The sequence below is a fragment of the Alosa sapidissima genome, chromosome 7 (assembly GCF_018492685.1).
Source record: "Alosa sapidissima isolate fAloSap1 chromosome 7, fAloSap1.pri, whole genome shotgun sequence".
NCBI lineage: Eukaryota > Metazoa > Chordata > Actinopteri > Clupeiformes > Clupeidae > Alosa > Alosa sapidissima.
This window is the reverse complement of record NC_055963.1, coordinates 7,202,605-7,229,630: the sequence shown is the minus strand read 5'-3', so window position 1 is coordinate 7,229,630 and position 27,026 is coordinate 7,202,605. Positions and strand designations below refer to the sequence as shown.

The following is a 27,026-nucleotide window of genomic DNA, read 5'->3' as shown; positions in this document are numbered from 1 at the left end:
CTCAGGCTTCAGAGAACTCCTGGAGAAGCCGACCCTCGCATGTCTCCAGACGCTTTCCTGAGGGAAGATTGTATTGTCACGAGAAAGGCATTGTAAGTTTTCTGAAAATCTGTGACTGCAAGATGGTTTCTGTTTTTCAAACGTTACAATTTTTTAGCTAAATTATATAGCTTATATAACAGCTCAATAGTCTTACAGTATTTTGAAGTGTTATGACTGTTGAAATTGGTAAAAAATACAGTGCTTATTTCGATGCAACAGCAACAAGTGTATCTCTAGCTTAACAAGTTATTTCTTTGACTTCAACATTTTGGGGATATAATTGATAAGCAAATATGAGCAGTGCAATGGGGGAACAATTCCTCTTCAATATCGAGACTAGTCTAGCCTATACCCTGATAGCAGTAGACTTCGGATGGATCACAATAAAAAATAATAAAAAAAAACATTTCGTGTTATGGATATGCTTTCCCAAAATTATTCAGCTTTGTATGCATCTACAGGAACATGTGAGCCAAAGCTTCTCCTCTTATTCTCCTCTTCACTGGTTTTTGACACGTAGCCTAGGCCTACGTTTAATTAATTAATTATTCTCAGAGATTCCATATTATGAACTACTTTATTATCATAGACTAGGCTACATTATATTAAGTCAAGCAGACTACGCTTTATATGTGGAGTATTGAAGAATGACTAAAATATAGTATAGAGATAAATATAATGAATAATGAGACAAGCAAGCTGAAATCTGTGAAGCACAAACTAAAGAAAGCTCAGATTCTGTAAGCACTTAATCTCACCACGCTGGAGCAGAAAGCCGACTACCAATATTAAATAAATAATAATTAAAAAAAAACTCTGGAAAAAGTATATAATCAGGCGACCGGATGTGCCTTCACGTAGACTGATTTGAACAAAATACGCAGGACTAGCCTACTTATAATTAAGCCAGAAACAATTTCAGCGTAAATGGATTTTGAATGTTAGTAAAATGAAATCATTGTCTGAACCTATTCGAATTTCATAGCCCTACTATGAATGCATTATAACGTACATGACTGCATACCTGCATGCCGAATCAAATGAGGAAAATGATAGAATAGCTTGACAATAATTATTTACGTTTCGTCATGAAGAATTGCCAGTTTGCCGTTTTAATCACTGCCAATTCAGCACATTTATCTGCCGTCTGCGTTTTTGTGCTCTTCTTTGACACTATTCTTTAAACAACTGTTGAAATTACTGGAGGTTTCCGGTGGGTGCAATTGTCTGAGCATTGTCCATTCGCCGGGCTATTGTATGTGGCACCAAATTAGGCCTTTTAGATACCTGCAGTAAAGTTTATTGGTGGTATAAACTCGATAGTGTCGTTTCCGGGCAGTCTGCGTTTAGTATAGACACAATGGTGAACGCAGGGAAAATTCTACTTGTGTTAGATATCAGGTGCAGTGCTACATTTAATCAATCTCTGCAATCCTATTTGGTTCCCTTTTAACCGTTTTACCTGCATCGTCAGAAGTAGTTTGACTTTGTCCACAACGAAATTTTATCAAACACCTAAGTCTATAGAGAGGAGACAATGAAACAGGTGGAGTCCTGAATGTTACTACTCAATCGAAATTTAAATAGATTAATATGCTTAAACGAAAAGGGTATGCAAAGGGGATTCTCATGAAGTTGTTTTGGCTGTTCTTTCAACGCCGTTGTAGCTAAACCACAAGGAAGTTACAGGGCTATATACATGTAACTTAAAAATATTGTTATTAGTGCATAAGTCAATTTCTCCAACAATTACAGCTAAACATTGAGACTATTGGGCAACTTGACCTACATCATGACGTGTTAGGCCTACACCAACCAACTTGGAAGTAAATAAAACGAGTTTTCTAGCAGGAAAGCGCCATCTGAATGTTGGAAAATGTAGGCTAGGCCTATTGATAGAACATTGTTTTAAATGAACGAATCAGACAATCCAAAAAGAACGCCGCGGCCTACAATCTTGAATGTTAATGGACCTGAACACCTGCTCTAGCTTATATTTCTAACCCAATAGATTGTGTATAGAGAGATTATGGCGCATTGAAAGTAGTACAGTGATTGTTGATTAAGGGACATTTTACTGAAAAGTCATATTCTGAAACAGTGCAATCGAAATGTATTTAAGATGTGAGGGGAATAAGGTGCGCCATCGTGCTACATGATTGTTGCATTTTTTGCATGTATATAGCATATCATAGCATAAGATAGATAGATAGATAGATAGATAGATAGATAGATAGATAGGCAAGGTTTCGTCTGTTCTCTTCACCGATAGCCGCGTTTGCGATAGGCCTAGGCTAAATAAAAACATCAAAGCCATTCTTGAGCATAGGGTTAGTCAGGCTATCCCCTCATCCTTGGTTTGAGTAAGAATGTCTTTAAAAAGTCATGTCTATATGACTGACACCTATCTTTTACTTTTGTTTATGGTAGAGTTCTGTCTTGCAGCTTGAAAGAAGGAAGTTATGCTTGACAGTTAATGGTACAATTTTGGTAGGCTACCAAATACATATTCTGCAATGACCAGCACCATCAGCATCACTAACATTCATTCGTCTGCTGCTTTTGCCATTGCCATTATATTATGGCTACTACTAGTGACTTTAGCTTCTGATGGGCCTAGGCTAAATCACCATGTGTTTGCCAAATCCATGTACCTTTATGGTAGACTCACTCGAATATTGTCCACGTGCTTTCATTAAGTTATTAGTTTTGTATGAAAAAATACCAGCCTGCATAACATGGCAAGAATTGGATCGAGGTGAGGGGGTATAGGGAGAAAACACAAGACATTCCTAGTTGTTTGGGGGGGGAATTTACAGCTGAGTAATAAAAGTTTACGACTGGATCGCTTCTCCCATTGGTTGTTGAAGATCACGTGTCATCGCTCCATGAACATGAACTTTATGCCGTTGTCTTCCTCACAAATGCGTCGTTTTAGCGGCCAGAGTTTCACCGAATGCGCCTATAACACATCTTGTGTCTTTTACCGCTTTTTGACCCAGAAGTGAGTATGTTTTCTTTAACGTTGTTGAGTAGGCATCCTCTATCATTTGACTCATTGCCAGTAATGGCCTCGCTACAGTCACCGCCTCCCGTACACCATCTCATCCTATCCTGGAAGTTGAGTTCAGAGTGCTAAGGAGATAAGCAGGCAGTTAGGATCACTGTCTCCATTTTTGTTGTCAAATTCCTGTTTTGCGTTAGACACTTTGGAAAAATAGCCAAAATGGCCTCTGTGTTCTCTTTCTCGATGAGCTTGCCACTGCATTGGCAGCCTGCCGTCACACAAACAACTGCGAAAACGTGGGTAAGTAAGCAATTCACGACTCTTTATTGGCTTGGAAGTTTCCATAACAGTCAGTGTATGAAATGTGCCCTTTGCTTGTTCATTTGAAGCTTACAAGATCAATGCGTTTCCATCTCGTCACAGTTCTTAGCCTAAATCTAGAAGCCGCTAGCTTTGTTGGATCAGTAGCGTCAGTGTGCGTGTGTTTGTGTGAAACCTATGAGATGGTCCTTTTATATATCCACCCTTTACCTTTGCAAAGTTGCAATCTAAGTGGTTTGAGGTTGTGTTTATTATGTGATGAATGTGCCTTTCCACGTGTGTGTGTGTGTGTGTGTGTGTGTGTGTGTGTGTGTTCCGTGTTCTTAAGGGGAGTGCGACTAGGGAATGGTGTGAAATGAGAGTTCTGGTCAGTTTGCACAACGATGTGTGGGTAGCGGTCAGGGTTAGATCATTAGGACTCCGTTTCTTACCTGATTGTTTGGCATTTTGTCTGGCCATGGCATTCGTGTACTAATTTCTAGTTGTTATTGGGAAAAGTTATCTTGCAAATGACCAATTGGAATGGAGAGCAATGAATATGATAAATGTTTACCCGTTGGTCAGCGTCACGTGGCCATCGTTATAGTATATTGATTTATTTTGTCACTGAATTTTAAACCGAACGTGGAATACTATTTTTAATTGTTTATGCCCAGTATCTCTGTCGTAGACAATTAGCGACTTGTTTGGTGTAAGTGCGCCACTGCATCGTTTTTTTTCTTTAAAAAAAAACCGCTCTCCAAAACACACAAACGCCCCTGGCCGAGACACAATCTCGTGCCTAATCTGATGCGCGCTCTGGCTTGCTTGGAGCGAGTCTATCCGCATGCCTACCCCAACATACTGGCATGCAAGGGAAATTAATGCTAGAAATGTATCAAACAAAAACACCATTGCTTAAGTTGTATATGATGATTACCCAGTGCATCCTGAAATAATGTCTGAACAGTTCATCATGTTCATTGCAGCTCATTTGATTGATCCAGACAGGACCACACATTAGAGGGTTATTTCAACAATCATTGTTGGGTTTTCTAAGAATCCACATCTGTCTCTGTAAATTACCAGGTTTGCCATCAGCGCCAATGCAAAATTATGAAACGGGGACATTCAAATAAAATATGAGGTGATGACATTGCTATCACTGACTTACTGCACGAGTGGTAAGGCCCCCTTTGTCTTCTGTAGTGGCTATGAGAATTATCTGCTGAATCAGCAGTGCATCTGTCTTTCTCCCTGTATCTCTCAACACACACACACGTATATTTGCTGGTCCTTCTAATCATAGACGATTACCTAGGGGAAGGTGGGCACGTGCCTACAGGGCCCTGGACTCTGATGGGGGTGGCCTTGGCCCATTTGTGCATATTGACGGTCCAACAAAAAAGGTCGAAACAAAAAAGCGACGCACAAATGATGACCGAATAATACGTTAACGTTAGACTCAGTAGAGAACAGCAGTGTGGTTAATCTGTGCCTAGCCCAATTGCCTGTGCCATGATGCACTTCTGATGGGTGAGTACAGGTTTCTCTCTTGGACTGGGATCAGAGATTTTAATCTATAGCAATGCAGTTGTTACTTCTTATGCGTGGAGGTTTTCTTAATTGTAGGCTGGCTGGCAGAAGGCATTTGGAGAGCATAGGCTGTGATGGTTTGCCTCCATCATAAATAGCACGAGAGAGAACAAATTTTGCTTCAGCACCCTCTGGTTTGTGTGATATGAGTTGGTGAGCCTCTACAGTAACATAGCAATCGTTTTTTTTGCAATACTCTGCAGTGTGTGTATGGTGTGTTGGTATGTGTCTGCGCGCAAAAGCGCGCGCGTGTTCTTTGGGTGAATGCGTTTGTATGTATATGCGCGCGCGCGCGTGTGTGTGTGTGTGTGTGGGGGGGGGGGGGGGGGGGGGGGCGTTGTCATGCCCAGAGTCCGCGGTCATGATAATCCGCCCATGCTTCCAATACTGCCACCTTGTGCCCACTCGGAAAGGGATCCAGGCATTCAGGTTAGGCTCTTTGAAGACTGCACTTACTGTGAGTCATGATTGACATGTATCAAAAGGCAAATCAGTAACTACGCACAATTACTTCTTTGGGAAATGCCCACTTAAAAACTGGTCTCCGAATTGTGCATCTGGTATCCAAAAAGCCGTTAGGTCAATAAGATTTTCTTTTTAGGTCATGAAGGTATGTATTCTTTCCTTTTTCGAGTTGTGTCCTAATGGGCCTATAGTATATTATATATTTCTAAAGAAATACTTTTATAATGTTGGCCTGGGACACCTTTAGCAATCCCCTAGCCACAGCTTATCCCGCTAGTGGCCTCCATGGTGCCCTATGCCTCATTGGATTTCCTGGCACAGTAATCGTTCAGCTTTGTTTATTGTGTTGGCCTTTGTATAGGCCAACACAATAAACGGTACGTCGTTCAGTTATATGGCCTATAGAAATACGTCTTATAACACTCTGAATAAAACAGCGCTAACGTGGGGCTAACATATTTCCACTCAACCTATAATTTAGCGAATATATGCCAATATTGTTGGTCGCATTGCATATTAAGTAATATCATTTAATAATCTATCGCCTCTGTGTGCTATATTTATCACATGTGCACAGCCCTCATAGTGTCTAAAGCTCGTATTAGATATTACCATTTGATAAACAAGCTCAATTACCTCCCCATAGTTGTCAGATAAAGGAAGGCTCTAAGGGCCTGAAGCTTTCATTGTCAGTGTGATTGGCTTGTAAGCAGTGGCTACTGCTGCCTGCAGTGTGTAGTGCGCAAGTCATCTTACGTCCAGAGTGATCACTCCGATCCGTATTGGAACATGTTTTGTAAGCCTGCATTTGTTGTTGGTGATCTGTTCCATATTTGTGTGTTCATATTTGTTCCCATTTAAACACCTGAGTAGCCTATTTTCAGTTTTCTCTTCTAGCTTTTTTGGGGGTAGTTATGTGTGTATATAGACCTAGCGTCCGAGCCGTAGGACACACAAGTAAGCTACATCAAAACTCAGTCAAAACACTTTACTTTGATATCTGCTAATCATTCCTTTATTTGCCAGTATTTTAAAATGATTATACATGTAATAATGATTCATAATATCATAAAAATTACACGATGATTCACACAACTAAACAGCATATGAAGACCGCTATACTTGAAGGCATTTTCGATGCTGGGCACTCGTCTGATACTGGATGCTCGTCTTCTGAGACCTAGAAAACAGAATTATGTAGGCTACTTCAGGTAATAATGAGGAAACAAAAAAGCAATTAGCAACACTGAAAGTTGAATGTATTTAGACCATTATACTCCATAAGTTTGGATATTTCACAAATATGACTCCCATAAATTAGAGCATCTTTCCACGTGTGTGTGTGTGTATGTGTGTGGGGGAGGGGGAGGATATTTTGACAGTGATGATAATCACTCTCAAGCAACTCCCGTTGCACTTGCGATTTCTGATTGTGTTGCTATTGGTAGATCCTTTGTTTTCAGCTTTCTGTAGACTATGCACCTCTGTTCAAAGGTTGAAGATCATCTTTGTCAAAATGGTACAAACTAGTAGCCTATATGGCTAGTGGTATGGGGGTTTAGGCTTTGTATAAGTAAATCCATTGGACTTCTCGAAGTTGGCGACGAATGGCATGCACACTAGGCCCAGCCTATATGTTAGCAGTAGGCTATTACAAAAATATTGAGAGCGTCATCTTAAAGGAATTTGTATGTCGAAAGGGGCAGGGCAGGACAGACTCTTTCTTGTCTGTGTTTGAGTCTTATTATGTGTATTTCTTTATAATAATTATATTATACTTCAATTAGCTGTAGTTATACCGTTTTAAGATGTTTAGATAGTTTTAATCGAGTAGGCTACATCGTGTAAAAGAATGCTTCGCCTTTTGTTTGGTTTAATAAAAGGAATACAAATGGTATATTGGTACACTAGTGCAGACTATCCCTGCTTACTTCCTTACTTCTTTAAGTCTGAAAGGAATGAGTCAAACTGGCCATTTTATTTCAGCTACATATGCGCAGGCATGCCCACGTGATTTGTCTTAAGGGCGGCCATAAAACACTTACGAGTCTTTCTCCAGTCACATAGGTATGTCGAAAGCCTGGTTGCTTTGTTATGCACTACAACTTAAGGTCAGCAGCACACGAGTAAAGAGTCATCTTCTCTGATCATGATCTATCATAATTACACTATCAGAGCATCATCGCGCTATTGCTTTATGGGGAAACAAATCCAGTTTTCAGCCAGCAGTTCAGTTAGCGGTATGAAGCGACCTCTGTATAACTTAATCGGTTATTGACGCATCATCTTCAGTCACAGTTTGATCTGTTTTATCTGTCTGATGAAAGATACACGTGTTTAATATTCTTGTTAATGCAACATGAATCCTGGATTGTCATTTGACTGTAAGTCATACAGCACAGAGTGGTAAAGTTTGTATGTAGACCGTAACGTTTGTCTGTCTGTGGTGAAACCGGCGTTAGCATTCGTTTTGGAATTTATTGTTTTATTTTGCAGTTGCTTGGCAAAAATTGCAAATATGTAGGCACTCGTGGAGAACATGCTTTAATACTGTGTGAATGCTTAGTTACAAATAGTTGACAAATAACAACATAGGCCTACAAAATGCATTTAAATAATAATAATTTAAAAAATATTGATATTTAATTTAACCTCCCTTTGAAAACATAGATTAGTTTGTAGACGTTGTTGTTGTTGTTGTTATTATTATTATTATTATTATTATTATTATTATTATTATTATTATTATCACTACTTAACGTAGGGTCTTTGCCTACTTACAGGTTATTTCAAGCATTAAGAAGAGCTTGGCACAGTTATTTGGATTTAGACGGTCTTGTCTTCTTCGTAATATCCCAAATAACAATGGTTTCTGACAGTTCTGATCTGATGTCCTTACGTTTTAACATCTGCGATATGTCAAGTAGCCTATGCGTTTTGGAGAATAGGTCTATAACTATTTTTAAATGATTATAAATATAAAATAGCCTACATTTCTTACCGAGACATACATGGATAGCAAATAACGCTTTAAGATGACTTTTTGTGAACAAAGAGTACAAACATAGACTGCATATAGCAATGAATTAAGGTCTGAGGTGAACTTGATTGACATGCTGAGCCAACAACTCCCTATATTTTAAACATTATAATTGTAGAAAAATGTATTTCTTTTGTCATAGCCTACAATATCTTGAAATAGCATCCATCACTATTCACCAAAAACTTTGAATATCTCAGTACAGGCGCAGCAATACCGCAGTGGAAGTACAGACAGCCTGTTGTTGCGGTTTAATCATGTGCGCATAGGAGGTACCCCATAAGCAACTTAGTCTAAGTATGTAGCTTGCATTAAATAACTTTCGAACCTATGTCGTGTTGTGATGTTTAGAGCGCTGGTTCCAGACAACATAAGATTTACATGTGTGTACATTTACAATTGCATTTACATTTGTTACCTTACAAAAAGGTATAGGCGACACGTCTAGTCTAGTGGACACGCAGCTACGCTTTGGGCGTGATTTAAGTTTGGAATGGCTTGTTAGTTTTGTCATTGAAATGGAAAATGGATGCATTGGAAACAACATGTTTCCACAAACAGGATAGGTAGACAGTAGGCTATGTTTTGTGAATCTGCAAAATATATACAGTTTTCTGTCATTGAAAATCACCGTCAGTCATTCAGAGCAAATATCGACTGTATACGAGTAAGTGGAATTGTGCCGGTTCTTGTGTACAATTATAGTATCGAAAATCGTAGTAGTCTAAATATGAGCCCAGCAAGTATGAGCCGAATGAAATCAATAAGTCCGGTTTAAGTTACACATATCATTGATTAATTTAACGTATTGATTGATGGTCATTATGATCATTACAGGTGAAATAAGTCATAGGTATTAAATAGGCCTGTACATTCCAAATTGGTGGCATTCCACTGGGATGCCTTAATTTTGACTGCAAGATGCCAGAGCAATGTGTAATTTATTTTAGTGTAGTGAAGATCACGTTTTTAAAGACAAAGCTCAACCTCAGACAGCAGTCCTTCAAATTACTTTACTGTGAATTATACTTAGATTTCCACCTATCTTGTTCCTCTTTTAATTCCATTATAAATCCCCTTTCGATGCATCCTTTCCATACAGGCCGCGCGCTCGCGCTGAGTGTGCGTGCGTGTACGGGAGTGAAATGAAGAGAGGCTCTGAGCTCACGTGCGCGCGCAGGCGTGCGCTTGCGTGTTTTCTTAAAGCTTTATGTGCTTTTACCAGAGGGCTATGAGGATACAAGCTACATGTTCCGCAGCACTCCCCGCTCACAATTGGTGGAAAATGGTCAGGTGACACTGTCATATTGTCCTCCTTTGAGCCAACCTTAGCTATAACACTAGGTTTGACCGTCTTAACTCGAGTATAGAAATTAATAATATTGAAATCTGAGTATCACCTGAAAGACCCAGAGACGCCAGGAGGTTGCCATCTTATGCGACAGAAAAATACACACTTGCCCTGAAAGTAGTATCCCAACTGTGAGAGTTGAGGGATTGAGAGAGAGAGAGTAGTTGGAGGAAAAAGAGAAACAGGAGGAAGAGCACACGTGAGGCCGATAGGGAAGGTATGAATTCGTATTTCGCGAACTCGTCGCTCCCCTGCCATTTATCTGGTGGTCAAGAAGTTCTACCAAACGTCTCTCTAAACTCGGGCGGCTATGACCCAGTCAGACATTTCTCGTCCTACAGCTCACCCATGAGTCAAAACCGGATTTACGCTTCCCCCTTCTATTCACCTCAAGATAACGTATTTGGGACGGGTCGAGGACCATACGACTATGGATCTAATATATTTCTCCAAGAAAAAGATGTGCTCCCTAGCTGCAGACAAACAAGAATGGGACTTAATGGTCAGAGCCACATCACTCAGGACTACAACTTGGATCCAGGCAGGAATGGAACACAAGAGCAGAAAGGCAACGTTCAGATATATCCATGGATGCAGCGCATGAACTCGCACAGTGGTAAGTTTTACTAGGACTTAGGGAGAGAATGGACTGGTTTTACGATATGTCCTAGCAACAGTGTGAGATACTTTTTATGGCCCCATAAACCACTGCTGAATGGTTTGACTATAAAGGCCCTTTTTCAAAGAGGAGTTTACCATTTGTCCCTCTCTTTTAGCAGCAGGGAAATAAAACATGTAAATATTTAGTTTTTTAAAATTATAGAATGCGCATTCCAGTGTAGTCTACTACTGAACTTTGCGATCATATTATGTTGACTATTTTTAATGGAATTTAATGATCTGACAAATTACCACTCTGTAACACCATAGCTATGGGATGTTAAAATATAAGTTGCTTAAGGTATTTAAAGTTAAGGTGTGTTCGTTTTCTGCATAAACTGTTAATGCCATTTGAATGCGATGTATTGGATTTGTTCAGCGTTTAACTGTAGCTGAAACCAATTATTTGTCTTTGTCTCTTTGCCACTGTATGATTCTTATTATTATGTGACATTTACCAGCCTCGTATTTGTGTTTCTTACATTGAGCAGGGGTTGGCTATGGTGTAGACAGACGCAGAGGTCGCCAGATCTACTCCCGGTACCAGACACTGGAACTGGAGAAAGAATTCCACTTCAATCGGTATTTGACGAGACGAAGACGCATCGAGATTGCCAATGCGCTCTGCCTAACTGAACGCCAGATTAAAATTTGGTTCCAGAACCGCCGTATGAAATGGAAAAAGGAGAGCAACTTGACCTCTACTATCACGGCGAGTGAATCCACTGTTGTATCTCAAGAGGCAAACAAAGAGAGTGATGAAAATGAGCCAGAGGAGAAAAAGGAGGACTGATCCTCATTCTCCAAATTCCTGCATTCTGAACATTTAGTAGAACAGCAACATAACTACCTATTCATGACATTTTACACTTTAATGCATGATAAGCATTGTTATTCAGTTCCTGTTTTACCACCTCCTGTGCGTATGTACCCACTTGCAGGCGCAGAAACTCACTCTCCCATATCAGTACAGAAAACACGCACGCGCACGCATACACACCAGCACGCACGCATGTTGAGAAACTGCAACAACTAGGTTTTTATATTTAGTGCAATTCTGCCGTTTGGATCGGAGTGAGGAATATATGCAACTTTGTGTGCTTGATAGTGCCAGTTTTATCCTGTTGCAAAAATGGAAATAATTGTTATCCTATAGAGCAGTCCATAAACATTTGGCCAGGGCAATGAGTAGGCTACATTTGCCTTACAGATGGATCGGCAAACCGTGCGCCTCAGCGTTCATTCCAAATGAAAACTGAATTACATATACATTTCTGTTGTTAACTTCTTTTGATGTTGTTGACATAATGTTGTATAAAAATATTTTTCATGAATTTCGATGTCTGTCCTAATGGACAATATACACTACCTACAGACGATTGTTCATATTTGTATATATTAATCCACTGCTCAAGCATGGATTTCAACCTTTCGTTTGCTATTTTTTTTAAGTGTGAAGCACACTTTGGCTTGTACAGGAGAAATTGCCTAGGCAAACGCTTTGAAGTATAACATTAAAATTATACAGAACAAAAATAATCTCATTTTTGATGTGAAGTGTTTTAAACTGTGCTTTATTTAATAAAAATGTTTCACAGTTTTTGCAATCTACTTTTGTACATTACTATACTACATATACATGATATTCTTACTTCGCACAGTGGAGACTTCATAGGCCGATGTCCTATTCAAGCTGGTACAATGAGGTGGGTTCTGCACAGTATTCACTCTGACTGATGATAGCGTTGAAATATTTTTCCCCCAGTAGAACATGAAGCTATAAAAAGGCTAAATGACACACAGTAAATGCTGTAATTTCATCAACCTTCGTTTCTAAGCCTATTCCTTAAGTGCTGGCACTACTGTATATAGTCTACTACAGAGTAGGCACCGAGACTGGACATCCTACGTATGTAACAGCAATTAGAATATAGAATATCAAAATAGCATTTCCTTTACTTCATATTTGAAGCAGGTTACAATGATGAATAATTTATTCACATGTGATTCACTAAAAACTGACTGCCACTGCGAATCCACATAGGCGTAATGAGATGTGGAATTGATAGATCCTGGGACATGGCTACTTTAGGATGGACGAATCCGTAACCACTGGTCTCTTAGGATATTATGCTAATAAGAACTATTTTATTATTAGCAGTAACATTATAAGCCTACCAATACTAGGCCATAGTACTATATGGCGGCTGCTGCTAGGCTACTACTACCACCACCACTACGACTACAATCACCATTAATAGTGTAACTACTATAAAGTAACATTTATCGCAAAAAAATCATAATTAAACTGCTGAAAGAAAGATCACTGCTGTTTTAAACTATGTGTATGGTGGAAGACATCGTGGCAACCACCTTATGACAATGGGTAGGCGAAGTGACACTCGTGGCCAGTGGATGGAACCGCTTTGCCCAGTAGCAAACACCAGATGACGCTCTTGGCTTGCTGTCTCGCCCCTTTTGCCCAAGCCCCTAGATAGTCCCCTCACCATGAAGTTGTCGGATACGTTTTCTCTTCATCCATCTCCAACCGCCTGGGGATCAAGCCAATTTATGACTGGCTAACATTTGCACGTGATTCTATTTAAGCATCCCATATTTGGGCAGTGCACGTCGAATCAAGAAAAAAAGAAAATGATTTCCCCACCTATAAATCCACGTATTTTTAAGGACAAAATCCCTCCAACTTTCAAAAGAGACACAAATCAAAAGGAATAAACAGTCAAACCAACAAGAGCAGGTGTGTGGCATACTTTACCCCCACTTTTCTACTCCTGTTGCAGCGTGAATTGCAGTAGCTATATTGCCTGATCCTTTTTTTTTAGATAAAATGAGTTCTTATGTTGCGAACTCATTTTATAAGCAACCGCATGACTCTTACAGCATGCACACCTTTGGCAACTATGGTTCACTCTCCGAGCTCCAGCAGAGCAGTTATTGCCACGGAGGTCTGGATCTCAGCGGAAACATCGCTGATCAGGCTTCCTGTAACTCCCCGAAACGGGAGGAGATGAGTGCAAGCCTCTGCGTCCGGACCAGCACGCCACCCGAGCCCCTTTCGCTGAAGCATAGGGTTGAAGGAGCTATGGAAGTGACCGCGAAGCCCAGCGGCAAAAACCGAGGGAACGAGATCAGAGACGAAAATGTAGGAAATCAACAAAATTGTTCGATCCAGAATTTGAATTCGAAGCAGCCACAGATATATCCCTGGATGACCAAGCTACACATGAGTCACGGTAAAGTGTGTCTTAAGATTCTTTCAGAGACTCAAAAATGGTCATCATTCTCAACCTTCGCCACATCTCCCTGCCTGTTTCTCTTTCATTCATAGTTTTCGTTCTTCAGTTGCAGGCCAAACGCAGGAAATAATAAAACTCTTGCTCGTAAATTTTATGACAGCCATTTATTGCTCGTAAACCTGCCCTGTTACTGTGAAGAGGTGATCTGTGATCAAATTTATGTTGGTAACGAAATTGAGTAGGACATCCAAAATTGTAAATACCACAAACAAATATTTTGAAGACACCCACTCTCACTTACGAGACTTATAATTTTACCCATTGTGGGTATAAGCTTTTCTAGATGTAGTGACTACACTGTTTTGACCTCACTGTGAACTCGCCCTCAGAGGTTGAAACATCTCTGGATGATACCCTAAACTACAGAAAGGGTTGAGGCATCGTGGTAGACTTTTGTACATTGCATTCATACTGTGATTAAGGATTTTGGGAAGGGGTGTTGTTATTTGCTAAGTTAGTTACATGCAGTTCTGTCAATACATTTGCAGTTCTTTAGCATCTCCTCTGTCTGCATGCTCATTTTTATTTCACTTGGATTAACTGCATGAATAATGCTCCCATCCATTACATTTTACAACAAGGTAATTATGTGATTGTGCTTAGCAGGACATAGCCTACTGTAGGCCTACGTGGATCACTGATGCTCTAAAACTAAAACCCTTACCTTTTAGAAGCACAGTTTTGTAAAGGCAGACGGTTCAACGGGGCATGTTGGCTACTTAACCATCTAAATTGCACGAACATATATATGGTAGCAATACACCACCATGCCATATCAACAGGTGCCATTAAGTACCACCCATGCAATAGGAAAACAAGTATGCCATCAATTATCAACCAACACGATCCGTCATGGTTTTTTCGTTTCAACTGACTTTGTAACCCATATTTTTCTGGTGCCACTTCAGAATCCGAGGGTAAACGGTCACGAACCAGTTACACCCGCTACCAGACTCTGGAGTTGGAGAAAGAATTCCATTTCAACCGGTACCTCACTCGGCGCAGGCGTGTCGAGATCGCCAATAGCCTGTGCCTGAACGAGAGGCAAATAAAAATTTGGTTCCAAAACAGACGCATGAAGTGGAAGAAGGATGCAAAACTGAAAGTGAAGGAATCGCTATGAAGTCTTGTGTTAGGCCTGCTACTTCTCGTGTTGCTTAGATCAAGGAAACCCAATTACACATAAACATATAGGCCTATGTTTCAAAATGTTAAAATATATTTACATAGTAAATTATTTGTTTTTGTTTGTTTGTCTGTGTGTGTGTGTGGGGGGGGGGGGGGGGGGGGGCGCTATGCCAGTTGCACCGTGTGAGTTTAATTCTGGTCTTATTGCCATAATTTTTGTTCTGTTTATGTCATATAACCAGATAGCCTACTTAGAAAACATAAAGGGAGGGTGCTGGCACATAATTGACACTCCCCATCTTAAAGATACATCCATCTTTTTTCATGACCGTTGTTAAATTAATCATGTGCACGGTTACTCCAACTTCCTGTACAGTTTACATTATGGTCTTATGTCGTCCCATGAACTTTTTACTTTTATATATTTCGTTTGTTATCATTGTTATTGTTATCACAGTGTGGTTGTGTAATTTGCTGTTGTGCACGTTTAAATGCGGCTAACCTCTCTGAACCTCCCTGACTCTGAGACCTGTATGTCTGAATGTTTGAATATGCCAGAAAATAGTTTGGATTTGCGTGAAGCACATGTAATAATTTCAACACTGTTGCAAATAGTGTGTTTTAGGTGAGGTTATGAGATTCAAATAATAGGCTATCCGCCTCCATCTTTATCATCAGACGTGATGGTGGCTAATATGACTTCACAAACTGGCCTATATGTCTTCCTATAAACTTTTGTAACTGCAAAGTCATGTGTATGGCTCTTGGAAATGTTGGAGTTGTTTTGTTGAAAGGTACCCTCAATAAACTTATCTGGATTCCCATTGGATTGTTCTAAATGGTGTGTTTTGTGTCCCTACTCAACTTTAACATAGCCTGGATGTTTGTCAAGACAAAACCTAACCAAACCATCCTATTTTGAATCCTTAAACCAATAGACGGAGAGGCCTATAGACTTCAAAAATAGTTGGATCTTCTATTATCCTGGACATACTGGATATGTTCTAATGTGGATATTTAGGCCAGTCTATTTTAAGACCAAGGATATCCCACTGTAAAACGTGTTTTAAAACGGAAGCACATATGAGTTATACGAAACACCGCCAGCCTCAATTAACTCGGGCATTATTTACAGTTGCTCATGCTCTCCGACAGATGCTAATAAAAGTTTACGACCTCAATAAAACTACTGCGTTTCCTCGCACCATTCAGACAATCACGACTGTTTCCTGTTATAACAGACCTACGCGGAAGCATTGTTACAGTAGCCCTTTGATGGTCAAGACGATATAGGTATCTGGTTGACGTAAACTAACAAAGTATCTTTCTGTCATTTTGAGGTTTGTGATTGCATTAGACTACATTTGGTAACGTCATAAGACAGGATAGACCGGATGATAATTAGGCCTATAGGCTAATGTTCCGGCAATTCATAGTTGTTTGTGCCAAATGGTCTAAATACGAAATTATTTTAAACTGTAAGTTATTTTAAACTGTGTCTCTCCTTTTCTTATTTTTAACCTAAATTTAAAAAAAATCAGGGTAGCCTATTACCCTATGCAGCACAGATTCAAACAATGACGTCTAGCCTATTTGTCATCTTTAAAAGTGCTATGCAATGATCGAAGATTGTTTAATATAGGCTACTGACAAGTGTTTTTATTTATTAATTAATTTAAAATGGCTAACATCTGAATCTGAAGCTTAGGTCTGATTTCTCATGATGAAATATGAAATTACTCACCGTGGAACTGAGGTTTCACTGTACATGTTCCATTACCTGCAATAGAGGCCAAATGCTCAGTCAGGGCTCACTGCACGAATGCACTTTGTGAGCAACAGTGGATGTTCCCTTCTTTAAAACACCCTTTTCTGTAGCTTTCTTTTCACATACTTTAAACTTTTGAAGGTTATTTATGCTAGTTGCCTAGAGCTGGGCCGATGAGTGGTTCACTATGAGCACGTGGTATCATTAAAGTGGGTTTTATGGCCTGGAAGACCTGACAATGCCTCAATATATTTACATCATATATAATCTTAACTGTCCGGAATCGCAGCTGCCGACTCTCCTTATCTGTGAGAGTAGGGCTCTGAGACTGTTTAGTGTGGATTACCTCGTGGCGGGTTGTGGTCATCTTATAGCACCCAGTACGCTATGAATGGATTCTAATCGTGTGCGGTAAGTTAATACGCTCATTTCTGTAGAATCGGTTAAATTAACACCCGGCTAAAGAATACCGAATTAAGAAAAAAATGCAATGAAATACTTTAGGTATTTGAGGTTAAGGGCGAATAAAGTTTAGGCTGGCTACTAGGACTTCTGTTTGTAAATGTGATTGCAAAACTTTGTAGACTAGGCTACTTGTCTTGTCTCTTTTGTATATTTTTAGGTTAACTTATATGTTCATATGACTAACAGTTCTTCACAGTTTTGTAATTTCATTAGAATAATCTAGTTTTGGGTGCACTTTTACAGAAGCCTGTCACTCTGTGCAACACACAACGGCTTTCAGTTTTTTCAGTATATATTTTTACAATCTTTCGATACTGTCAGTCCATAGAAAAACAATGCTGTTTTATCAATTTTCTTAAATTCTCACAAAAACCTACAATCATAATGCTTGCATCAAACAAAACACATGGGTTTGAATGCAGTCTGGGGTCGTTTGAGGGGCGGGAAGAGCGGAAAAGCACCGCCAGAAGGGTCTGTCATTTCCATGGGGTCATGTACAGGGCAGCATGAACATAAAACAAATCCTTGGCATGGAAAGGTCAACCATGAGGATAATCACCACCACAGCACAGATGCTCCCTTGCCAGAATTCGGTGTCCACGTGACCTGCTTTGTTCAGGCTCATGTGAATCAGGAGTTTTAAAATCTTAACAGCCTATTAAGATTAAGGAAAATGCTAAATGTTTTTTTTAATTTTATTTGGCATTGACTTTTCCATTGACAGCAAAGAAGGTTTTGGTCAGGGGCAGAAATAGAATACTGCATCTTGCACAAACAAAAAAAAAACAAGGTCCTATACTGTATGCCTGCATATAAATTGCACCTATTCTGAAGCTATGCATTGTCCAGGCAAGCAGAGATCCCAAGGAGGAGGAAGCCTTTACTCAACTGTATGGAATGTGAATGTCGAAAGGCATCACTAGGGGTTCCACTCTTGCAATCCTAGCTGCAGACTAAACAAGTATACCTTGTTGTTTTGGCATAGACCAGAAACAAAGTGATGCATTTAATATTCAGTTTTGGTTATAGTTGTCCATGTCTGATGAACATGATGACCATGCTCTTTCCATAGTTCCAACAAGATACAGTCCTATCTGCATCTTCTAATAGAGGAATGGAACACTGATATCTGTCCAAAAATGTATGTGTGTATTACATGTAATATCTACAACACATTCAACATGTCCTGTTAAAAACATGGTCATCATGTTCATCAGACATGGAGGTGTAGGCCTTTTTTTCATCCCTTCTGTTGCTCACTCAACAGAGCTGTTATTCCTCATTTCCAGAATGACTCCCTGTTGTCTCAGATCACAAGTGGAAATATATTCCTGAAGTGTAAGTTGTCGAAACTATACATAGCATTTCCTGTCATTTCCTTGAGCTAATGACTACAACCAGGACCAGGGTAACTTGTGCAGGATGGAAGTATTGATCTCTTGATTTTGTTTGATATATGTAGAGGTGTACCAATAATAATGATATTCTGGCAGTAAAATTTAAAACACAAAATGACTTGAGCTGTGGGGGTTAAAGTGTAAACATTCATCCAGCATTCACAGAATTCAGAATTCTCTCTCAATGCCATCACTGATGCTGCTGCTGCAGTGAAACATCCAAATCTGTAAAACAGTCAAAACAGCAAAAATGGCATTTGAGTTGAATCCCCTATATCAGGATGTATTCTTGTGTTGATCTAGCTTTAATCTTTGTTGGTATTGTTTTGACCATGTTGATTTCTAGGAAGAGGTCATGTTGCAAAGTTTCTCCAGTGATCATCCTCATATTAATGAAACTGATGGACATGAATGGATGGATGGATGTTCTAATTAGAGATCAGACCACAATAACTCATTAGTCTTATTTGAATTGATAGCTTGCAATGACGTTCAGAGTTGCTCAAGAAAAAAGGTGCTGGGGTTTTGATGCACATTTCAAACCTGATTTGTTATTCTGTGTGAATGCTTGATGTTCCAGGAGTAGGTCTGCTGGTAGAACAGGTCTTGGGTCTGTGAAATAATCTCTTGGTCAGATGGATTTTCAGTGATAGTCAGATTTGTCTCAGAGGAAAACGCAGTGTTTGGTTTCCGGAGTAGTATCTAGGTTAAAGGCACTATTCTAGGAAAATTACCTAAAAGAGCAATTCATTTCACTTGGCTTACTTCCAGGGGTGTGAAGATTTCACTCCATCTGTAAGCTCAACAAGCTTTACCACATACAAATGCAAATGCCGTTATGGTCATTGAGCATGTACAACAACATGCTGTATAATAATCAGTCATTTAAAGGTATCCATACAGACTCCAGGGATTTAACTCGAGAATGAATCGTCTGTGTATACTCATGCAGGGCTAAACTTATTCACTACTTAAGCAATAGCAACATTAGCTTCCATCATGTTATTGTATCTTCAATGTTTTCTATAATGTCTCTGTTGTTCAAGAAAAATACAATATTCCTTGCTTGGCATCCTATATAGTTCATACAACTTTTCCCACTGATTTTGATTTGGCTTTGTACCTATGCTGGTTCCTATCGCAGCTGTTGGGTAGAAATCTTGTATCTCCACATTTATTAATTTTCATGAAATTGAAAAAAAAAAACTTGTATTTTTTAAATAATCCAACATTGTATCATCAAATACTTATACTGTAAACACACAACACAGGCACAAATAGGACTTAAGGTTACAGATAGATTAACATTAATATAAAATGAACAAAATGTGGTCAGTGGTTGTGTGTGAATAACTGACATTGAAGTCAATAAATTAAGTCAAGAGTGTAGCCCAATTTATTTTGTTAACACATTTAAAGATGCAGCCTTCATATCAACACAAATAGCACTGCATTTATATATAAACTGTCTGGTCATGTACTGCCATGTGCCTTAGCATGAGTATACCATGTTGGAAGGTGAATGATCAGAAAATGGCAATTAATTAAAATATTGAGAATGTATGACTTACTATTCCTATAGTAACCCCCTTTTTTCTGTCTGTCTGTCTATCTATCTGCCTGTCTGTCTGTCTGTCTGTCTATCTGCCTATCTCTCTGAATTGAATGTGGTTCTGATTGGATTATGTGGTGTTGCTTCTGTATTCTTTGCATTGCTCATTAAGTAGTTTCATTCTTGAACCCTTCCAATAAATTTAAATTAGTGCACCAATAGGGGGTGCTGTTACATGTCCTCCTTAGCAGAACAACTGGTCACTCTCTGTTCAACAAGGTCATACTTCAGTGGCATGTATTTCGAAGGACATGCAGGTGCAAACAAATATATCAGTTATATCATTCTGAGTCTGAGTGTGAACATGTGAAACAGAAGATTATACTCAATGTGGTGATCAGTGTAGAGCAGTGTGATAAAAACACGCGTTGATACTTGCCTACTAGCTTATAATAGCACATAGGACAAAGGCAATCTACAGGAAACTCATGGTACATCTACAACATAGAAGAACACTTCTGATGGACTGATAAGAAAGAATAAGACCTAGGATATTTAACTTTAATTGAGAACAACTTTTGTTCTGTTGCCGGTCAATATGTGGTCTACCTGGAGACGTCATTCAGTCTTCATAAAATAATTATTTGAATCTCGCTTTTAATTATATTCTGCCAATTAAGACGGAAACTGTAAACCAATTTACACTACCACACTGCCATCTGACAAGCTTTTGGCATTATAGGCTATTGAATAAGAGATGCCATGTCTGACCTCACTCTCATTCCTTGCTTCATTTTTTCATCTTAGCAACTGATAAAGCAAATTCCTTTTCAATGCATAGTCATTTAGTATGTTCAAGTAAAAGCTATTCCGGCGTATTAACATTTTGGGAGCATATGGAATAATTTAATTTCAATGCGCTATAATAAGGCCACAGAGCTCTGGGTTTCTTTGTTGTCCTTCAAGGATCTTACTAGATGTCTACGTTCATCACTATAACTAAAAATACGCCAATACATTGGCGAAATGAAACCAAAAATAACCTGAGCTAAATGCAGTCGTTTGTCCTAGTTTGGGAGATCACGCCCTTGGACTGAACGCTTTAAACTACCCTCATGCCGAGACAGAGACAGGAATGTGAGACTACGAAGATTGGAGGAAATTGGTCTTTTATCGTAATTATTAGGCTTGAGATTAAATGTTTGTTGAAATGGCATATTGAAATTATGATGTCAGTTGTATAACGAATTAAGATCACAATCTCATTTTAACAGCCTACTCTGTTACTATATTTGGTTTTTCAGTATAGACCCTAAATAATGTAGCCTATGATTCAACTTTGATACAACTGAAAAAAAGAGAAAATGCCTTGGTAGTTTATTTCAAATATCTGTTTCGTACAAAGTTAAAAGTGTCTAAATTTCACACCAGTCATCATTTCAAAGACATTGAAATCATTAAAAGATTCGTATTTTAAGAAGGAAATAAATCAGAAGTTCAAATAACTGTAATAGCCTATCTATAATTAATTCCGAATTATCCGAGTGCTCAATTGCGTCCCACTTGTTATCGCAACATAGTGAAAGCTGTGATTTTAGAAGGAAACCCAATACTTTCTTTTAAACAAAATTACCTTTCTTTTCAGGAGAAAACGAAGACGGCAATGACGTGAGGACAAGCAGGACTAAACAAACTCGTAAGTCCCCCCAACCCCCCCCCCCCCCCCCCTTGGTTTGTTTTCACCACACTCATCTTGTTCTCCAGTGTTGCTTGGTATAGCCGACAGAGAGGGCAGTGTTCACTGATGATGCTGACGGCGACAGCTTCTTAGACAGACATTGGCTGACGAAAGTCTATGAATAACATGCAGAGAGTTTTCTTTGTAGCATTACCATAAAGGTCTCCTCAACCCCCTATATCAAACATTATCCGACAACACAACTGTTTTGCAGAATATGCAATTGGCTTCACCGCAATGCAGAATCGCTTGTACTTAAATCAATATTGACTATATTGAAAACTGACTATACTAAGGAAACTACCTCCAAATAGTTTTGCTTAACATAAATCGTTTTGTCTTATCAGTTGAACCATGATGAAGTTTGCCCATAGAGCCTCTATAGGTTGCGTCGTTATGAATAGCTGTGAAGTGAATCCCGTTTATATTAGCAAACTGAAACTGACAACCAAAACTGTTTACATTAGCAATGGCCATTTATGTGCGCTCCAGAGCTGTGCCAGATCCGCTCCAGATCCAACCACTGTCACGAGATATAGCCTGCTGATATGGTCGAATAACTTCTTTAAACTTGTTTAATCTGACAGTCTCTGTAGCCTGTTGGTTTTATTGAAACAGTGGACTATTTATGCTTAGCAACCTTTTACAATATTTATTCTTTCAGAATTTAGTCATAGATGACGATATGATCAATAGATGGAGCACAAACAAATATGCCATAGAATGCCTGCTGCCACCGTAAGCACCATGAGCTATTTCTGTCATTCAATAAACAGGCTCATGTATATCGTAGGCCTAATATTAACATAGCCTACTCACCTTTATTTACATGTAATGACCATTTCCGTGAATATGAGTAGGCTACTAGGTCATTTTAATTATGACTATTGGTGAATAGCGTTGCATGATTATTTTCGTTCACAGTGTTCATGTTCAAATAATGTCAAGTCAGTTTGGAAAAGAAATAATTAATACATTTCTAGTTCAATTTTGATCAACCTTGTTAAAATAAGTTGCTGAGAATCGATTACCTTGTCTACACCTGAACTCTGCTCCAAATAGTCAATACACGTGTCCCTCGAGGGTTTAGGCTGTTGTGGATTTAGATTCCTTCAGACATATAATTGATTTTTAAAGACTGAGATTGGATGTTTTCACATCCCATTGACTTGTCTTGATTAAATGTTGTTTGCTAATGCTTCCACGAATCAATATTTTTGAAAATATTATCCAGAAATATGTATCTTAAAATAGTAGGCTACACACAGGTCTTATTGTTTTTTGCACGCAGCCTACTAGCCTATTGAGAGTTCAGGAAAATCGTATCGTCTACTGTGAAGACCCCCAAGAAAGTCTTGCATCTTGTAATATGTTTTGCCTACATTTAAGGCCACTGCAAGATTTGTTAAATCCAATAGTGCCCAGGTGATGTTGCATATGGTCCAGAAAGATGACGCAGTGCTTGTATTATTGTGCTTCAGAGAAATATATCTCTGCATATCTATCTAAATCGTCTTTGTAGTAGCCTATGTGTTTGCGCAAACGTTTTGAAGGATACTTTTGCACATGTATGCGTGAGCGTGTTTCACGACGTGTCCACACGTTTCTGAGTTGAAAAGCATTTTTCAACATACAAATGAAACATCAAATTAGTTCGCCTGCAGGCTTAGTTTCTCCCCTCTAGTCCAACAGCATAACTAGTTATTGAACTAGGTGCAAAATCTAAAGTCATTTGTGTGCAGAAGGAATTCATCGTTCGTCCTCCATCAATAACTCTGTGGCAGTGAACTATTGGAACGAGTCAAGCGCGTGAGGTGAAATGCAGGTCAGGCTGTCTAACTAATATTAAAATGCGTCCGCAGCACTGCAGAGGGGGCGAGGGGGTGCAGGAAAGGCGTTTTAGACTGCTAGGGCGAACAAAAATCCCCAATGATATTCTGAGACTGAGACGGACAATGTGTACGAAAAGGTTATTCCATGTATCCATATTCCTCCAAAAACGGCTCGTTTAAAAGGCGACTCGACTTATTTATCAGTTAAGGTAGGCAATGAAAAAGGTTATTCACGTGCAAGTGTGTTTAAATGCTCTGTTGTCCACTTTTGAACGAAAAAGTTTCCAGCTAAGTAACGTGGCAATTGTACATCCTGCTTCAAAAGAAAAAGAACGCGTGGGTTTGTCTTCGTAATTTTGAAGTCCTTGTAGTCTAATAATGTTTTACTGAAAAATATAGATAAAAATGTATGCAACTCTTCAGAAGGTTACCGCGCGGTCATATGGTAATGGGCAGCACAGAAAAGAATGGGGGACAATGGAAACTTATTTTTCATCTGCGCTGTCACGCGTCCGCTTTGTGTCCAGCGTGTTTGCGACTGAATATTCATAGTGTGAGGGGCACCTCAAAGGTTAGGACTTGATAGCATCTGATGGCAAAAAGACCCCCCTCTCAATCTCAGTCTCCCTCAATCCCACATCACACCCCCATTTCTCTTCGAGAGGTGTTGGTAATTTACCATTAGCTGGATTACATTCGATTTGCCTAAACTACTTGACGTTTCTGATCATGGTTATGGGTAACTGAATTTTAACATGAAACTGAAAAGAGACTTGCAGGCCAAAGATGCTTACGGTATCTAAGAGGCCACCTCTCTACCAACCAATTAAATGATTTCTTCAAATATGTCTGTTAACCCTACTCACAAGTTAAGCTCTGAAATACATATCATGTAGACAGCCGGGTATTTTGCAGGACTATTGACTGATTGTGATGCTTGCATAAATAGGAGAACTGTTTTCATTCTTTTCTGTATGCTATTTAATACACAAGATAAATGAGGCTGTTGTGTAATAAATGGAACACAGAACAATACTCCATTCTGAGAATAATTCAAAGATAGATTGAACTGGGAAACTGTTGACGCTGGCCTGAAATCTCATTACAAATGTGCACGAAATTAATTTGTATTTAAGTATTTATAGTTTATGTGAACTTTTGTCAGAGAAAAATATTGGATTTTTTTTTTTACTGATCATATTACTGTGTACAATTCTGTCGTACCAAGTTTGTTATAGGCTACTAAGCATGGCTACATTGTCAGCACACCTTGTAGAGATTTGATTTGTTTGTTTTGTTTTCCTCTAATGAAGAGCACCGTCGCCCTGCCTTCCAGCTTCCGACTTCCTCTCCAAACAGTTGTCTATATGTACCCTGTAGAACCGAATTTGTGTGACAACCAAGTAATCGCAAATGCGTCTCTACAGGAATACATGGGCAACTTAAAAGCCACATATGTGAAGTTTTTGATGTTCCACTTGATATCATCGAGTCCGAGACACAGAAATGTGTCCGCGCAGTCGAATGTATGCCAGAATGTGTCAGACTTGGCTACTTCCTTTACTAGAGTAAACAATCAAAACGTTATTTGGTTCGAATAAGAATAATTTCTTGCATTAGAGGCATTGGATAGAATGAACACCTCTTGGACAGAATGCGAGGGATACTGTTGGGGGATTCTGGGCCTTCTTCTCTTTAACACATTGATTTGTGGCCTTATAGCCCCATAAAACTCCATAAGGTGCTGCCAAAGCTACCAATCTAATCGGAAGTGTACTTGTCCCTTCAACCTCAGAAGACCCTTCTGTCATTTTTACAACTTAATGAACAAATAAGAGAAAGTAGTTCAGATATGAACAGCTGGCCTAATTCCCTCACTGAATAATAAATAATAAACAAAGTAGGCCTAAACCCTTGAACAGGACAAAGGATTTCGTCTTATTCTCTTTCCATACCAGATCATTTTGTCATAGTTTTTACATACAGTTCTACAGGGCGAAGACATAAATGTATCTAATGGTTGAACAATAAAGATGGTTTAGTTAACAAGATCATCAGTGTGTCAGGTTAATGCTGTCAGCACATCATCAGCACAGGCCTATATCTTTTCTGTGATCGCAACATAATGCTTTTCATTCAAAATTCGTCTTTATTGTACTATATCCATCCCTGAATCATCCTGCTGACCCAAGCACCAAAAACATGGTGCCCCATAAATAGCCTATGCATCACTTGGAGGTAAGGCCTACCTACTGGTCTTAATGAGCGTATGCTGCCGAGAGAGAGAGAGAGAGAGAGAGAGAGAGAGAGAGTACAATGGCGACAACTGAATGTGTATTTAGAATCATCTTTGGTTCCTTATCCGGGGACTACCTCTCACACTGCTATTGGGCCACTGCGTCACGTGGTAAAAGTAACTTTACAGGGTTGCTCGCTAGTAGGAGGGCTTTATGGAGCAGAAAAACGACAAAGCTAGAAAAATTATTTTTCACTCCAGAAATTAATGATCATGAGCTCGTATTTGATGGACTCTAACTACATCGATCCGAAATTTCCTCCATGTGAGGAATATTCGCAAAATAGCTACATCCCAGACCATAGTCCCGAATATTACAACCGCGCGAGGGACACTGGCTACCAGCATCACCACCAGGAGTTATATCCTCCACGGTCAAGCTACCAGGAGCGACAGTATAGCTGCCCAAGCATCCCTGAGCCCGAGACCCAAAGAGGACATGGACTACCACTCTCTGGGCACCTGCTCGCAGGGAAGGGGCAACCTGCCTCATGTGAACCCCAGTTACCTATGTCCCCATCCACACCACCGGCTGCCTCTGCCGCCTGCAACCAAGCCACACCGGAGCATCCAAACAGCACAGCCTCTGCCAAGCAGCCCGTAGTATACCCATGGATGAAGAAAATTCACGTCAGCACCGGTAGGAAACTTGTGTCTTTCTGTGCTCCATCCAGCGCTCTCATCCTCCTACATCTCCCCCTTTCTGCCTGTCTCACTCCCTATAACCCATATCTCCTCAGCAGCCCCTGCTACGATAGGATAGAAGCCTTTGAAATGGCACAACTGAGGTGGATTTACGACTCGGCTTTGGTAATTACACCCACCATAAATTTTATAGCCGAGCTATACTCTGGGCAGCCGTATCACCATGTGGCTTCTCTTGTTATGTATGTGTGCGAGAGGGAGGGAGAGTTGGGACAGGAAAAAAAGCTTTGTAATGTTGCATAAATAATTAAGCACTGATTTCGACTTGAATGTCTCTCACTTTGGAGACATATACCTTTTAGATGTATTTAAATCCCCATTCCCATCATGTTCCACTGACACCATTTCAGAGACCAAAACATTCTTG

At 39.5% G+C, this 27,026-nt stretch overlaps 3 protein-coding genes across 14 annotated transcripts in view; all 3 read left to right on the top strand.

The window, feature by feature from the left end:
- The first annotated feature begins 73 nt into the window (after window positions 1–73).
- Window positions 74–27,026, top strand: part of LOC121712825 (homeobox protein Hox-C4a-like) — a 42,562-nt gene continuing 15,609 nt past the window's right edge. For 4 of the 12 annotated variants that reach the window (XR_006032656.1, XR_006032657.1, XR_006032658.1 and 1 more), the window contains exon 1: window positions 25,107–26,594. Coding sequence is in view for 2 of the 12 variants with exons in the window: in XM_042096871.1 (XP_041952805.1) it covers window positions 26,162–26,594 (433 nt within the window). In the remaining 10 variants the exon portion in view is untranslated. Of the gene's footprint in view, window positions 93–2,889; window positions 3,350–17,049; window positions 17,086–21,733; window positions 21,785–25,106; window positions 26,765–27,026 lie in introns of those variants that run through there. The other 8 variants (XM_042096866.1, XM_042096862.1, XM_042096863.1 and 5 more) reach the window with 7 other exon arrangements.
- On the top strand, window positions 8,190–12,023 carry hoxc6a (homeobox C6a). Its single transcript, XM_042096876.1, has 2 exons — window positions 8,190–10,417; window positions 10,953–12,023. The coding sequence occupies exons 1-2, from the start codon at window positions 10,021–10,023 to the stop codon at window positions 11,252–11,254; spliced, it is 699 nt and encodes a 232-aa protein (XP_041952810.1). The 5' UTR covers window positions 8,190–10,020; the 3' UTR covers window positions 11,255–12,023.
- Window positions 12,032–14,998, top strand: LOC121712830 (homeobox protein Hox-C5a-like). The gene is made up of 2 exons (XM_042096877.1): window positions 12,032–13,715; window positions 14,687–14,998. The coding sequence occupies exons 1-2, from the start codon at window positions 13,310–13,312 to the stop codon at window positions 14,899–14,901; spliced, it is 621 nt and encodes a 206-aa protein (XP_041952811.1). The 5' UTR covers window positions 12,032–13,309; the 3' UTR covers window positions 14,902–14,998.